Here is a 17,123-nt window from a genome sequence, read left to right on the forward strand (position 1 = left end):
TTTAAGATTGAAAATCATTTGGGTAAAGTCGTAAAGACCCCCGTCGAGAGATTATTAAAGGTAAAATAATGCTAAAAGTGGATACACAAGTTTGTTATATTGTTGTGTTTATTGTAGCGTTTGTTATACGCTTGTGGTATGACGCTTTTGTGTATGTTTTGTTGGTGTTGTAGGTTGGTTAGTGCCATTTTGTTCGGATTTGGTTTGATTTAGGGTAGTTGGGGCTCGGTTATATATAGTTTGTTTATTCGCCGCTTTCTGGGTACGAGTCTCACGAGGTTCTTTATTGTATCTTTTATTAAAGACGTTTTTTTATGGGGCATTTATGTAAGTTTCCGTTATTGGATGTGTACGTTTCACTTAAAAAATGTAATTAACTGACAACTTTTGTGTGACCACATCAATTTCTATTTTAGAGGGTTTACTCAGTTATTCAATTAGACGGATTGTTACGGCCTTACGGTCGGGAGTTTTAGGCATGGGATTCAAGGTGGCAATAAGCCACGCTCCCATTTTGGTGTTATGGGGCTTTGCTTTTTAGTGTAGATTGAGCGTGCCTTAGTTTTTCAAGAGAGTATTAATGTACTTTGCTTGCTCTTTATTAGTTATTTTTTTATTATTTTAATTTAATTATTTTTATCCCATTTTTACTCAACCTATAATCATATTTTGCTACATCATCACAACACTCACAATTAACACTCAAACTCACACCAAAATAACTTTACATTTTTGAACCCACACTACCGCATCACCCAAAAGAAACTCACACCACCAACCCACACTCATTAACGTAACGAATAGTCATACAACATTTGTGTATACTGTCTCTAAAAGTAACTGAATAACCAAACGGTCATTTCCAAACTGCATCTAAAAAAACTCGTTTGAGGTTCCTGTACAAAAGTCAAACTCTGTACACAATAAGGAGGGAATTGTATGTCAAAACTTCTGATCAAATCGGTTTGATCACGGAATAAGTTTCTGATTCAGCACATCTTCATTATTATTAACCGTCGACGATTGGGGAGGATTCGATTGTTCTGATTGAGAAAACAGAATGAGGATTTGCATCAAGATCACAACAAGCAACACTATTATTGAACAAAATGCTATTGTTCCCCAAGAGAATGAACACCATTCGAAGAATTTAATCGCCCCGAAGAGTATAAAACATGACCAAACTATAACCACCTGTTCATATCATCATCATAATCATAATCATAATCATAATCATAATAAACATTACTCCGTAATTAAAAGGGAAAATAGCAAAAAAATGAATGAAATTGTTGTATAAATTTGTATACACATGGCTTACAAATAAGGATTTCTTCGGTCTACCAATGCCGTGACATTGGACTTTTTCAAACGAGTTATCGAATTTATGCAACTCCAATGAAGCATCCTGAAAAAACTCCAGAGCAGGTTATTTATAAGAAACTTTTGATTAATCCACATATGAATGTGTCAATTTGAGTATCTGATCACATAAAGAAAAAATTGTCCACGGGTCAAACAGTTTGAAATTCAACCAACGAGACTTTTCAAGGCTTAAACCTCTCAAATCATGTTATAGATTGATCGATTACCCAAATTCTTTATTAGTATAACTTGTATAATTTGATGTAACACTACTCATTTACAACACATCTACATATTTTAGACATAAGTGTTTTGAGTCAACCCAACCCAATTTGACCCTAAACCCAACCCGCCCAACTCGCACATCTTCCTACCTTTTCGATGAATATGTCATTACACCATTGTTTAATTTCACTGTCGTTTTCAGGCAATTCAGAGATCAGGTGTCTCTTGATATGCACATGTACCTATAAGAAACAGTGTTCAAAGTTCTTTTAACCATTCATATTCATATAAGATAAAGAAAAGTTAGTTATGAATATGTTTAAAAAAAAAGATGGGTTTACAGTTGAAGATTGTCCTCTAAACATTCTTAATATCGTAGGCAACGGTTCATCTTTAGGAATAGCCACCGTACAGTTGTAGATTGCTGGAACAAACGAACACAAGTGACTAACCGCAGCAACAAAACCCTGAAAGATAGTACAAAACATGCACAAAGATTTTGAATGTTAACTTTCGAGATCCATAAATTGTGACATATCATATCATTTTAAATAAAAAGATGTTAAACCTTTGTTCGAGGAATCAAAACGTTTCTAGGAATAGGTAACTTATTTTCAATAGCGTATTCTTGAGCAGCAATAAGCTTTGCGTTCGTAAAGCGGGTCCCTTCTACAAAAACAGCTAACCAAAAAGGCTTCGGGAAATCTCTTAAGTTTTCGAATCCTGCCTGCATCCTCGAAACAAAAGATTAAATGTTCACGATATCAAGGCATTGGGTATTTTCATCTTTTTTTTCTTCATTTGACGAAAATACCCCCATGTGCCTTGCACATGACTGGACTTAACGGAGAAATTTAACAAATTTTTTACAGAGAGACTATCTACACAAAAATTTGCAAACCACGAGGACTACCAACGAAAAAAGTTTAGGGACTATACCCACAAATTTGAACAAACTACAGGGACCATCTGTGTAATTATGTATTCTTAGAATCTTACCTTCAATGTGTTCTCATCTTTGGACCAGCGTCTTTCCAAATATATATACTCACTAAACCACATTGACCAGCCAATAACCTGCATAAGCGCGTATTTACGCATACTCTCATATAATTAATCGTTTTTTTTCTTTTTTTTCGTAAAAGGTAATTTAAGTACTCACCGGAAGAAACTTCAGTGATTTTTTAATCAAAGCAAGAGTGCTACCTAGACAACCCGAACGCTGCCAGCATAAAATTTCATTAAAACAAAACAAGTTTGTGTTAAAGCATGTTTTAATGTTAAAACCTACCTGAGCCAAGACCCATCCAATGAGCCAGTCTATGTCACTTTTATGGTTGCAAATAACTAGTGCATGTTCTTTACCTGAAAATATAACAAAAATAAGATCAAAATACCGAACGTGCTCAAGGCTTCGTAAGAATACAAGACTGTAACTAGATGACCTATGTAAAATAGGTGTATATAATACCGCAAAACGGGCTAAGGATAGCTCTCACCCATTAATTCGAGTGTTTCGGAATCTATATATAAGTCAACCTGAAAAAGTTGAAACCGATCACCACCAAAAAATATCTTTAATTGTTACTCCCTCCGTCCCAATAAACCTATTAACAAAAATTTGGACATTCTTTTTGGGACAGAGGGAGTATAAATCCATGTTTATTTTATATACAATTTATACATATATATATACCTTAATGTGTGCCCACCAGTCGAAAAGCCAAACGAGTTCCAACCACAACAGTTCTGCAAGATGAGCATTGATGGTCCTGTACATTTTTTTGGAACATGGACGAACAAGTACAAAGAAAAAGGCCTGAAAAGTAGATTATCGTAATCGTAAACCGAAACCAACATATATGAATGAATGAATGTGGGATGCATACCTGAAGAAAATTGATGATGAGACCGGATAAAAGGAAGAGTAAACCAATTGGAAGAACAACCACTGCTGCAATTGCCATTTGCTATTTGATTTCGATTATTTATGAGAAAAAAAAGGATTTGAATTGAATGAGAGGAGACTGTTTGGGTAAAGAAAAGGGAATTCAGTTTGAAATTGAAACTAAAAAAAAGGTGGATGGGGAAGAATTGGAATATGACGAATGGATGATCAGCCGAATTTCTCGTTATTTGCTTCTAACTTATCATGTAAATTTCTTTCTCTTTGTTATTATATGAATTTTGTTTGTATCAACTTTATTATTATTTTCTAGTTATCGACGATAAGAGATCGTGTCAAATTATTTTGATTATATTAATTAAGAATTTTATTATTGGGAAGATTTATTTTGATATATGGATAAGGGAGACAGGAAAAGAATTGGCATTTGGCCTGATAACCAAAACCTTTTTCAAAAATCGTGTTGATCGTTAGCAGATATCTTGACAATACAGATATTATAGGTACGTACGTGTAAAGAGATAGGCATTGAAAAACATAGTATGGCAACAATGTATCATAACTAAAATTATGCAACAAACATAAGGTATAAACACATTAACAGTTTTGACCAAAACACCACTTTAATCCCAGAAATATACAGTATTGTAATAATTTAAAATATTGATATAAAGAACCAGATATGAACTCGGACATTGTTAGCAAGTTCAACCGAATGCTTGTCCAAAAATAATCCATATCAATAGATTGAGTTACCAAATGATTAGGGTACAAAGAAAAATCAAAGATAACTAGTAGCCTCTAGTAGCCTTTCCCATACGTTTGGGGTAAAGGGAAGGGGGTTTTACTTGGTCGTGCCCTTAGATCGGTGTCAAAGTTTCCTCCCGGGCAGCGATGGAGGCGGGGTTATTATCGCTGCATCGGCATAGTCGAAACGGGATATGATCGCAACGGGTGGTTTAGTCCCCCTCGAGTGATCCCAATCGCTGTCCCAAAAAAAAAAAAAAAAAAAAAAAAAACATAGTAAAAAAATGTCCTCAATAATTGTAGGTGTGAATATAATTTAACAGTATAATCTTAACTCGTCGAATGCAGTCGCCATTTCGCCAATACAACACATATTGCTTTCCATGTCACATGTATTTGGTCTCATTGATGTCTTTCAGTGCAAAACTCACGTCATCACTGCCATTAAACCATAAATATTTTAAAATTCTAACAGATGAGACGTAATGGTATTTGTTTCATCAATTATGTGATTACAGTTTAACTGTTATTGTTGTTACAGTTATTAGAGGATTCGTAGGAACCAACCTAGAAAAACTGAGCTGCAACCAGTGGCGAAAAAAGAAATTTTTTTCACCCGGGGCGAATTTTTTTTTAAAAACGTAGCAATTTTTTTGGGTAAAATATGGAAGTTTTTGGCAAAATATGGAGGTTTTTGGGCAAAATATGAAGGTTCTTGGCAAAAGTTGAAAGTTTTTGGGCAAAATTCGAAGGTTTGGACCTTGGGGGCAAAATATGGAGTCTTTTTTGGGCCTTGGGGGCAAAATATAGTCTTTGGCGCAAATATTATTTTCACTGGAGCAAAATCGAAAAAGCTAAAATTTTTATACTGAAAATTGCAAATCCACTGGGGGTCTGCCCCCGCCTGTCTCTTAGTATTTTCGCCACTGGCTGCAACTTCTGTAACCTATGACCTGCTCCAGGTTCACAGAGAACGATTCTGGATTCACCAAGCTTACAGCTCGAAAGAAAAAAAAAATACAGTGACAGAATGATTAGATGATTATAACTAACTGTTATGTGATATATATTGTTTGGATTTATTTGGTTGTAAGTCGTTATTGGATTAATCAGTTTAGACTAAAGTTTGATTTAATATATGTTATGTTTAGTGAGTTTATCTATTTGTTTTAGTTTAAAATAATTATTAGTTAATAGATAATAGATATAGGATAGTTTGAGTCGGTAGTGTTGACCGAGTATTAAGGTTAATGGGGGTTGTAGTGTGCTACTTTTATGCTTACGTGTGTGTGTCATTTGCTATATGTTTAGTCATTTGTTGATATTAATAAAAGAAGAGAGAGAGGCAACAATGTAGCCATTTAGCTTTCTTTGCAACTGTCTTACACTTTTCATTAGTTTTTATTTTGCAAGTATTTTCATTTCATATTGGTGACTCTGAGTTGAGGGACCTGTGTCCCAACAGTCGTAACCTTTCAAAAGTAATACTACCTCCGTTCCATTACAAGTGTCCACTTACTTTTTGCACACAGTTTTAGAAAATCTCACTAACTTCATTCTCCACCAATCAGAAATCTTCTCTCTCCAGAATAACCTCTTCTCATTGGTTGAAAAACAAAGTGGACACTTGAAACGGGACATCCCAAAATTGAAATGTGGACATTTGTGATGCGACAGAGGGAGTACTACGTACTATTTTATACTGCAAATAAATATTTGAACAATAAAACTTGGTTTACCCGATTCTCAATAGTGTGTCCCATCCTGGAAATGTTATTCCATTACTTGTACAGAAACATGAAACAGTTTGTGCCAGCTACAGACACAAAAATAATCAGTAAACTCATCATCCTATTAAACTAGATTAGGCATACAAGTATAGAACATGAAAATAGGCAATGCATGATGCAATATATGATGATACCGGATGAATTTAGTCATGATTCTTTTATTTATTTTCTTGACGGTTTTAGAAATGGATAGAGTATTTTGACGTGGCTTAGTTGTACACTTACCAATATGTAACCAATGATAAAGAATTTTGTACCATTGGTCATATCAATTAGAGCATGCAGTTATAAATCTCATGCACCATTTAAGAGAAAAGGAACAGGAAAAGCTGACCTTTTCAAAGGTGGTCTCATTCATTCCTGTTTTATAGAGTTCATGCACCATAGCTGCTAAGAAGACAACTCCTCATTATCTTTTTTTTCTTTTTTTTTTTTCGAACGCCGATATTGGCATCACACAATTCGCGACGATGTTGCCTTATTATGTTTATCGTGTTTCAAAGACATTTATCAGTTTGTTACGATTCAGTTTTATATTTCGGATTTTAACTTGAATAGAGTTGTAATCCCTTGCATCCAACAATTTGCTTAAAATTCAAGGGACCAATCAGAGCGCGACATGTGACGTGACAATCACATGTGTTAAAAAATCAATCTAAACCCTAAAACTAATTTTTAAACCCCCAAATTTTTAATTTCTAAACCCCAATTCTAAACCCTAATTTCTAAACCCTAATTGCTAAACCCTAAACCCTGAATATAGGGTTTAGGGTTAAGGAAGTCAATCACATGTGATGGAGTAGTTTTGACTACATGTGAGAACAAGTGATTTTCGCGCTCTCATTGGTCCCTTGAATTTAAAGCAAATTGTTACATTCATTTGAATATTCCACTCAAAGTTATTCAAGAAATTTAAGAGACAACCTTTCTTAATGCTCTAGGTAGCTAGTATTGTATAGTACTCCTATGATGTTTTATCTTACTGTGATAACTGGATGCAATAGACCAAAGATTCTTTTGTCTTGATCATGGACTCAAGTGGAGGATTAAGCAATAATCGTTGGTTCGATTATTTACAATTTAGCATTACAAAATCCATTAATATCCAACATTTACATTGATAATGGCTATTTTACCCTGTCGGGATTATAAAGATCAAAGAAAGAGTTACAAAGTATCTTCGTAAGAGTTACAAAGTATCTTCGTTCGATGCATCTTAAAAAGTGTTTCTTGTGTACTACTACATGTGATAAAAGTGACCCATGTTTCAAAAGCAAATTAGTGCAAAATATATTACAGTATCATTTTGGGTGAGCCAAATTACATTTCATGGTCCAAATTCAAATACCTGTAGCTTATTGAGTTCAATATATACATATGAACATGGTAAAATTGACCAAATAATGACAGTGTCTGAGTGTCACATTTTATATAAAAATTATTGGTACATATGTTTAACAGCATTATTACTACATTCAGCAATTGATAAAGTGGTACATATAAAGATGATACACCTGCTTATATATAAAAATAAAGAATAAGAGAAATACATATGTCAGTTAGTCAATATACTTGGAAAGTTGGAATGAAGTTAAAACTTATGACCTACAACCTAAACTTATGAACTACAAAATCTAATTATACATTTCCAAATACTTGTAGCTTAAAAATATACACTGAAACTTGAGTATTGCCTTTTTATAAATGGATTTGTAGCTAAGCGCACATAAATTAGTTCTCAACTAACCTCACCATTGTCTTCACAGTTGAAATCTTCAAACAATCGTCGAGTTTTGCCTTGATCTTGACAGGTTTACCAAGCTTAGATTTATCTTCCATTTTAGCATTTTCACGAGCCTTGTCACAAACAGGAAACCCAGAATCATCCCATGATTCCAAGATCACACCGGACCCCACACAAACATTTTCTTTATAGAACGCTGCAAATTGACCAGCTGCCAGACCCTGATCATCTTCAGGTAACTGGACAGTGCCAATGTTTTCGGTTCCATTCTCAGCAAGTTCCATATGCAAAGTGCAATCGTAGAAATCAGGACCATGTCGAACCTGTCAAACTTATAAATGTTAGTGAATTTTGTGTGTGTGCGCGCGCGCGCGTGCATACGTGACTGTGACTAAGGGTGCAATTGATTGCTTCTTAATTTAATGATTCACTGTTGAATGTTGAACCATTTAGCATTCAACGTGTTTGTTGTTTTTTTACCTCGGAATGACATATGATACTAAATGGTTCAACATTCAGTTTCAGAACTGAAATACTCTCTTAACCATTAATCAATAAAATTTTATGTAATAACCTCTTTAAATTATATCAAGAATACTTATGAGACAACTATATTTTTTTATTCATGCAAAAGGTTAACATGTAAATTTACATCATCATTCATATTGTTCATTCAAAATGATTATCAAACAGGTTATTGTCCTTTAGAACCAACTTCATTCAGAACCTTTAAAGCATTTAGATTATGAACCATTCTGCGCTGAATCATTCAGTTTTATCAAACGCAACCTAAGTGTGTGTGTGTGTGCGCGCGCCTATATTCCAACTTCAAAGAGAAGATAAACATTTAAAATTTATGAGGTCAAATATAATACTACCTAGAATCATTAACAAAAGTTTAGAGTTACCTTGCATTTCAACCGGTTAAAGTCACTCGGAGGAGATCCACTAATCCATCTAAAGGATCCAACACGGAATGAGCGTCTTCTTTTGTCGGTCGAATAATAGTTTCTTGAAACAAAAACTACATTATTTTTTGAATCTTTCTCAACAACATACCTGCACAAATACATATCAGAGTTATGATATAAATATTCAAAATCCACATTTTACATGTATGTATATGTATGTATGTGTGCAGACAGTGATAGTTTACACACTACCATGGACCTCCAGCAAGTTTCAAACCTTGACGTTGACCAATTGTGTAAAACCAAAAACCTCTATGGAATCCTAATAAATCCCCTGTTTCAGCTTCTAATATTATACCCTCTTTTTCACCAATATGTCTTCCCACAAAATCACTGAATTTAATCTGCATAATTAAACCACTTTAATGACAAAACCAAGTATATAAATCACCACTTAACATTATATAGCCCGTGTTACAACATTAGGTCTTTCCTTGTAAAAGAGTATAATGAATTTTATTTATTTTACAATAACAACTCATGGTTGGACCACGTGTTATCATCTTGTGCTATTCTCAGGCCAAATCGGTTAATAATTATATAGGACATGAAACACAATAACCAAACAAATAAATTCAGAAGAAAATCAGTAAAAGTATACATCTTGATGAATACTGCGGTTTTTGTTAAGCCAAAAATACCTTTCCAAGGAAACATATTCCCTGTGAATCCCTTCTATCCTGGTTAGGCAAATCAAATTTTCTTGCCAGCTGGCGGACTTCATCCTGATGAGTTCATACGAATGAGATGATTAGGATAATAAATCATCGATACATTCCTCATACACATTCATATCATGTACACGGGCCCACTACTTTTCATGTGGAAAAGAGTTACCTTTGGAATACATCCAAGGGGAAGCACAAGTCTTTTAAGCTGAGCCTGCGAAAGATACGAAAGGAAGTAGGTCTGATCCTTGACCTGAAATATAATAAGTTACATTGTGTATGAGTAACTCGAAACTTGCACACAAAAGTTTTTTTTTTTTTTTTTTTTTTTTTTTTTTTTTGAATAACTGGAATATCTATACCATATCCTTTGAGAGTTCCAGAAATGAAAGCTCATTGGTTTCATCTGTAACAGGATGAACAACCTTCGCATAATGTCCAGAAGCAACATAGTCATAATCTTTATTACTAATGGCTTCCATGAATGCGCCTACAAGTAAAGGTGAAATTAAGTACAAATGGAAACAAGGAAAAAATTAAGTAGCATGATTAGCAAACTCACACACCAAATTTGATTCTTGTATTGCATAGAACGTCAGGGTTAGGTGTACGGCCACATTTATACTCGTCAATGATGTAAGATACCTGCAATGAAAAGCAACAGTTATTTTCAGTGTAACGAAATGGAATATTTGGTTGTCGTCATCTTTTTATCGAAATGGATACAGTTATTTTAACAACCAGAGTCCAATGAGCACACCTAGTTGTCTGTCAATATAATACACTAGTTGATTATTTTCAGTGTAACGATATAAATATTTATTTTACCTCAGAAATGATAACGGAATAGTATTCGAGAAAATAAATTACTTACAACTTTATCCCAATATTCATCGGTCAAATGTACAATTTCCAGTGGTACGTCAACCTGAATCACATTTGTAACAGACTGTGAATATATATCCCTCATCAATAATTTGTATTTAGATTTAGAATACTCATCGACGTTGGAGGAAACGGCAGAAACAATAATAATAATAATACGTCCGTGTAACATATCAATAATCAAAAATATACTATATGAAGAAACTAAAAAACCTACCTGATTGCAAACAGCTTTTGCATACTTCAAATCCTCTTCCCACGGGCACTCAGACCAAAAGTTTTCAAAATCTTCCTACAAAAGTACTAGTATCAGAACAAACTAAGTAATTAATTATTTAATTTCAAAGTGATAAAATGAAGAAACATAAAATTACAAAAAATGATTATAGATGTAGATTTTAATTTGATTACAGTAATTTCGTTCAATTGCTACGAAAATGTATATTTTAAACCCTAAACAACAAGAAATAAGGCTTACATTCGAAATTACATACTGTTCTATAAACTTAGCCATATATACATATACTAATTAATATATACACACAATTTACGCATAATATATATAACACGTACTTGGAACCAAATTTTGAGATAAAAAGCAGTGCAGGAGTGTCCGGCAGCATGAAGAAGACGAAGTGCGACGCTGCTATCAACGCCGCCGCTAAGCAGAACCGCCAATTTGAGCGGTCGATTACTGTTAGGCATCGAGCATGATAGATATTTCCGGTCTAGATCAAAAACCGGTTCGTTTGAAGTTAGGGGAGTTGCTGTTGATGATATTGAACGAGGTGTTTTGATTGATGAAATTGGCTTGATAATTTGAGGGTAGGTTTGTTGAATTATAAATCGTAGGGGTATGTGTAGGGAGTGTGAGTGTGATTTTATAGTTGGGTGAAACAGAGCAGCCATGGTTGTCCTGAGCATCGTTGAGATGAGCTGAGTTGAGTTTTTAGCTCCGAGGCGGATTACGGTGTCAGGGATACGGTTTAATTTGTTTTTAGAGTATTTTCATTTTGAGTCCTTTTACTTTTGATTTATTGTCTTTTTTCTCCAAGTTAGATTAAAAAACACTGAAAATTGAAAAGAAACGTAAACGCTCTTTTTGGGAATAGTAGCAGAGCCCAGTTGTAACTTGTAAGGTATCATTGGCCCGGTAGTAAAGATTGCATTTTTAGGTCCAGCAGCAAGCTAAAGCTCTTTTGGGCCTGACTCAGAAAAAGAGTATAAAAATTGATTCCAACTCCTCATAATCGCAACACGTTTGATTGTCTCATTATTGAAGTTCCAGCATTATATATTGAACCATTTAATATTTGGTGTGTTTATTAATGACATTTGAATGACAAGTGACGCCGTTATTGAATCATTCAAAGTTGAAATGTTCTCATAACTATTCAATATCTTCATTCAATTTATAGGATCCTTAAATTATGCCCAACACTTTATCAAATAATTACATTTTTTTATTTAATTATTATTTATTTAAAGGGTTTCGTAAATTTACAACATTCATACAGTTTATTCAACATTATTATCAAACATGTTATTATGGTTCACACTAACTTCAAAACATTTCAGAATTAAATCTATTTAGCTTTAGTAATTATTATTTTTCAAATACATCCTCAGCTTCAAGAATAGATTGCTAAGTTTTCATTAAAAGATGATTTTTTCATTTATGAGAACAAAGATTAATTGAAATTTATTATTAGAAGTTAACAAAGAAAATCTTATAAATTTGCTCAGTTATTCATGTTATTTGTAGTCTTGAACTCCATTTCATATTTCTAAACTTTGTTAGGGTGATTATCCATGAAGATAATAATGATAACGAGCAAAGAGACTATGTACGTTGCTGTCAGTGGTGGAAGCAAGATTTTTTTCACCGGGAGCGAAAAAACATTTAAAACCGTAGCAATTTTTTGGGGCAAAATATGGAGGTTTTGGGGCAAAAAATAAAGGTTTTTTTAGGTAAAATATGAAGATTTTTTGGACAAAATTTGAAGGTTTGTGGGCAAATGTTGGAGAATTATGGGCAAAATTTGAATGTTTTGGGGCAAAATATTTAGGTTTTGGGGAAAGAAATATCCACCGGGGGCAAAATCGAATAATCTAAAAATTTTCCACTAAAATTTCAAAATCGACTAGGGGCGGGCGCCCCACCCTGCCCCCCAAATAACTCCGCCCCTTGTTGCTGCGGGAGATGGTTTCGCTTAATACATTAAACATTGTTTCAATAGTTTATAATTACAATACGTACATCGAGGATACGTACAAAACTATATGGTTCCCATTTGACTATTTTCCCGAGTAGTGGATCTAATGGAACAAAAAAAAACAATACTCTCGTTTTTATGGACTCTTGGAACTCTAACTTCGTACTTCTAGATTTTGTTATGTGAGTTTTTTTTTTTTTTTAACGAGGAACCCCACTATGGGCCAGAGCACATTGGCCCCCCCACCGCAGGTAAACTCCGTGTAAACGGCAAGCCAACCCTCCACCGCTACCGGGTAAAACATCCTCCAGCTTTGGTCATTAAATGCGGGCACCCCTTGGAGTTGAACCCGAGACCTCCACCTTCATGGGAAGTGTTGGTGGCCACCCAGGCTAGGCCTGGATGGTAATTTTGTTACGTGAGTTGCTTTGGAGATGATAATTGAAATCTTAACATGTGATTATTAACCAAGTTGACTACAAGTGAAGAATAACGTACTTTGTTTTTTTGAAAGCAAGACAATGATATAAGAGCAGTAACTTGATACAAGTTAGGGTGTGTTTGTTTGCCTCTTAATGGAATGATTCAGTGCTGAATGCTGAATTATTCAGCATTCAGCGTGTTTGTTTCTGACCTCTGAATGACATACGGTGCTGAATGGTTTAGAATTGCTTAATCATTCAGAGTTGAAACACTCTCTTAACAATTAAGAAACTAATTTTTCTGTGATATTCTTTTCAAATCATATCCAGAACGTTTAACCAAAAGTATATTATATTTTTTATTCATGTAACACGTTAATAAGGTAATTTTATTCAATTCATATCGTTCATATATAAAACGATTATCAAACAACTTATTTTCATTCATAACAGACTTTATTCAGAGGCTCTGAACCATTCAGATTCTGAACCCTTCAGCGCTAAATCATTCAGTTTTATCAAACACACCCTTAAATTAGAAAAAAAGCTAAACACATTTAGTTATATAATTTTACATGATTAATGTGAATCATACTTTATAAATTGAAAAAAAAAATGAATATGATAAATGAGATTTGAGGTATAAAAGAAAATTTTAATGCATTTAAGTGCTTTTATCTTATGCTCTTGGGGCAAAAGATAGTCAAACCCATTAAACTATAGAGTATTATTGTAATTTGTGAAGTTTGGTAGTTAAAATCATGTTATAAACAAGTCTTTTGATAAGTTATACATAACATAAAAATAAATATAGAAAAAAGTATATATTTTACTGTCTATATTCGTCATAAAATAAACATACAAAAATAATTAATAAATATTATTACCTTTACTAAACTTTTACTAAATAAATTCAGTGAGATTCATATTTATATTGAACTAGTGTAGGGGTCCGCGCTTCGCGGCGGATATCTGTAAGCGTTTGTGTTAAATCGACCATTACCCAATTTTACTATCAAATGACCTAAGCATGTATTTGGATCAAGTACATGAAAAAAAAATTCCAGGTATCGGCTTAGTCTGAAAAGAAGAAGAGTGAAAGAACAAAATAAGTAACATAAACTTCACTAACTAATCAAGTCTTCTAATAAAATTAGAAACTACAGCTTCATTCACATGTGTTTACAAAGTTCAAATTTTAAGTGAACACATTTACATTTACATATATACTAACAGACAAAAGTTACGAATACTACTATTCGCACGCTTTAATCACTTGTCCACCGCGCAACAATGGTTGTACACCGGTCACTATTCACGTGAACAGACTATTCACGTGAACATTACTATTCACGGTACTGTAGCATTTTTTTTTTTGTAACAATTTTTTTCCCCATTTTTTTTCTTTTTTTGTTTCCTTTATATTTTTCTTCACCCGCAGCAAATATCTACTAGACAAAAAATATGAATAGTACCGATGGTTTCTTTATAATTAGCAGCAGCAAATATCTACTAGGCAAAAAATATGAATAGTACCGATTGTTTCCTTTATATTTTTCTCTACCCGTTGTAACAATTTTTTTTTTTCATTTTTGGTTTCCTTTATATTTTTCTCCACCCGCAGAGATGCACATATATTGTTAATTTAAAATAACATTTAAATCTTTGACGGGTTATACCTTTTAGTTCGACTCGAGTTGCGCTTCAACGACATCATCGTTAAACTAAACGCAATAAAATACATTGAAAACCGAATTCCCGGCGCGAAGCGAGGGTAAACAACTAGTTGTCACTAAATGTTAATAAAGTATCAAGCAAGCTTAAGTGCCTTGGGCTTCATTAATAATATTACAATTGAGCAAATATGGTTACTATTTTTCAATAGTAACTTCTTTGTCTTTTTGTGGTTTTTTTTTTTTTTTTTGTTTTTTCATCCAAAACTATTTTCGTCTTTGTTCCAACAATTCTAACCGCCATACTTCCGGCAACTCAGCTTTTAGAACCTACGCACATAGCTTTTAGACCTAAAAAACTCATAAACCCACCCCCAAACTTTGAACGCAAATACTTTCATTTTCCTAGCGAAATAAAAAGACACCACCTACACAAATTAACTCGCAGCATATTTTCGAACGTACAATTTTTACCAGCAATCGGTCTGAAGCGCATTGCCACACGCCACACACATAGGTCATCGAAAATTTCTCCCGCCACTTTTTCTGAGTTTTCTCAGGTAGTATAGATGTGTTCTTTAGTGGGAACAAAAGATATCAGCGACGGAAAAAGGAAAGAAAGAAGAAAAGTCAGAAGATATTGTAAATGGTTATCTGAGAAGAAGACCGGAGACCAGAGAATCAAATGGAAAAGGCAAAATAAGACTGGTAGATTTTCAAGTAAGAGGAATAGAGAAGGGAGCATGTGATGACTTTTTTAATACTAACTACATAGATATAGCCCTTGCTCCAATTAAAGACTTGAAGTCATTAATAAAATATTCCTTTAAAAAAAAAAAAAAAAACAAATTACACTTCAATTACCATTATAAATTACATTAAAATTGGGTCATTCTTTTCTAAATTGAATTTTCAAACCTTATTAAATCATTCTTCTAATTTATATGGAGTAATTTTTATTACGTGTATAAAAATTTATTTACGTTTTATATAGTAATTATTTATAACAATTAATTTGATACATCTCAAAAAAAATATATATATATATATATATATATATATATATATATATATATATATATATATATATATATATATATATATTATACAACATAATTTGGATAGCTCAGGATAATTAATTTGTTACAACCTATATAGTAATATATGACAATATGTTTCTTTGCAATAATATGTTTCTTTGCCATTGTATTAGATGTTTAATATGTTAAAACGAATTATTATCTTATAGGTTACGTTAACTGCTTTGTTTTATTATATTCTTATTATAATATATAATTGGATGCTACAAAAAAAAATTTACGAGGGTGGCCGCCGCAACGCGTGGCTGACCACCCTGCTTGTTTAGAACGATTTCATCCGTTTCATAATGGACAACCGAGTCAACACAGACATCGTTAGACCCATCATTTTTGTATAAAGAAGAATAAATGAACTAAATATGAAGTTCTTCTGAATGTAAAATGGCCACCATCACCCTTTTGATAAGAAGATTTTATGGCAATAAACGCAATGACACCCATTTTGCATGTCATGTGCTCCAATAATCAAATGGATAGAGATCAATATCACTAACAACATAAAATCTATGAACCTGTTTGTTGTAAAAGTAGTGAAATCTTTTTAGCAATTTCTTCAAAGTGACTACCATAACCTACATCATAATCAAAGGCGTATAACACGAACATAAATATATAACATTCCCTATAACACATTGAATAATCTAGAAGGTTGAAATTACCTTTTGAGCAGTCAGATCAAGGTCTCTATTCTTAACGGGTTCGTGGTACATGTCGTAGTGCTAAGCATGGTGAACCATGTTAATTTTTGTTATACGGTAATAAAAGGTTGCTAGTTGATCTAATAGCAAAACGGGGGATGACATGGCTACACATCTTTCTGGCAGTCCAGCATTAATGCATTACATCTTGCTCTAATTTAAAAGCCTGCCATTAATCTAGTCTCACCCACACTAACAACCCATGGATGTCCTGGAAACATTAATAAAACGGAAATTAGTACAAATTTATCATCATAAACGATGTACATATAAGATTTTAAGAACTTAATGAGAACATTATTATAAGATATAAGAGGAATAAGACTTACTAAGCACTTGATATTAATATGCTATAATCAAAACTAAAATTTTGATGCAGATGCAAACAATATGTGAAGTGCAAACTTTTTTGAGCGAGTTAGCTATATTCTTTTACCAGGAAATCTGTGAAACTATTCGAAAAGATAATACTCCGTAATCTATAACCAACAACGTAGTAGAATAAGCAATTTATAAATAAATGGGTCAAATTTGGTACCTTTAGATAATTACACAATTAACTGAATATATTTTTGAAACATATTAAGGAGGAGGGGACTTGCATCAAAATGTAAGATGTTGAGAGGAAGATGAAGAGCTGTGAACCTATTAGCGAAGGCTTTAACCGAGTTGAGAAATGCAAGATACAACAAATATATTAAACACTTGCTTGC

General features: G+C 33.3%; 2 protein-coding genes across 2 annotated transcripts; both read right to left on the reverse strand.

The window, feature by feature from the left end:
- Positions 1-812: 812 nt before the first annotated feature.
- Positions 813-3,557, reverse strand: LOC139861545 (1-acyl-sn-glycerol-3-phosphate acyltransferase PLS1-like). The gene is made up of 11 exons (XM_071849978.1): positions 3,480-3,557; positions 3,287-3,409; positions 3,090-3,129; positions 2,882-2,955; positions 2,753-2,812; positions 2,590-2,667; positions 2,159-2,317; positions 1,932-2,057; positions 1,740-1,832; positions 1,322-1,408; positions 813-1,194 (listed from the first exon to the last, which is right to left on the reverse strand). The coding sequence occupies exons 1-11, from the start codon at positions 3,555-3,557 to the stop codon at positions 970-972; spliced, it is 1,143 nt and encodes a 380-aa protein (XP_071706079.1). The 3' UTR covers positions 813-969.
- Positions 3,558-7,536: 3,979 nt separating this feature from the next.
- LOC139862053 (uncharacterized) lies at positions 7,537-11,246 on the reverse strand. Its single transcript, XM_071850604.1, has 10 exons — positions 10,875-11,246; positions 10,519-10,593; positions 10,291-10,344; positions 9,983-10,061; positions 9,779-9,906; positions 9,586-9,669; positions 9,390-9,473; positions 8,941-9,092; positions 8,686-8,836; positions 7,537-8,100 (listed from the first exon to the last, which is right to left on the reverse strand). The coding sequence occupies exons 1-10, from the start codon at positions 11,223-11,225 to the stop codon at positions 7,765-7,767; spliced, it is 1,494 nt and encodes a 497-aa protein (XP_071706705.1). The 5' UTR covers positions 11,226-11,246; the 3' UTR covers positions 7,537-7,764.
- Positions 11,247-17,123: the final 5,877 nt, after the last annotated feature.

Source organism: Rutidosis leptorrhynchoides, chromosome 8 (assembly GCF_046630445.1).
Source record: "Rutidosis leptorrhynchoides isolate AG116_Rl617_1_P2 chromosome 8, CSIRO_AGI_Rlap_v1, whole genome shotgun sequence".
Classification (NCBI taxonomy): domain Eukaryota; kingdom Viridiplantae; phylum Streptophyta; class Magnoliopsida; order Asterales; family Asteraceae; genus Rutidosis; species Rutidosis leptorrhynchoides.

What these genes read in the sequence shown, in the direction of transcription:
- LOC139862053 (XM_071850604.1), bottom strand. Translation starts at nt 11,225, where the DNA reads ATGCTCAGGACAACCATGGCTGCTCTGTTTCACCCAACTATAAAATCA. An exon ending in CCCTTGGATGTATTCCAAAG is followed by an intron (nt 9,474 to 9,585) that starts GTAACTCTTTTC and finishes TGAACTCATCAG; the next exon opens with GATGAAGTCCGCCAGCTGGC. An exon ending in GAATATGTTTCCTTGGAAAG is followed by an intron (nt 9,093 to 9,389) that starts GTATTTTTGGCT and finishes TTAATTATGCAG; the next exon opens with ATTAAATTCAGTGATTTTGT.
- LOC139861545 (XM_071849978.1), bottom strand. Translation starts at nt 3,557, where the DNA reads ATGGCAATTGCAGCAGTGGTTGTTCTTCCAATTGGTTTACTCTTCCTT. An exon ending in TCATCATCAATTTTCTTCAG is followed by an intron (nt 3,410 to 3,479) that starts GTATGCATCCCA and finishes TCTACTTTTCAG; the next exon opens with GCCTTTTTCTTTGTACTTGT. An exon ending in TTAGAGGACAATCTTCAACT is followed by an intron (nt 1,833 to 1,931) that starts GTAAACCCATCT and finishes TGTTTCTTATAG; the next exon opens with GTACATGTGCATATCAAGAG.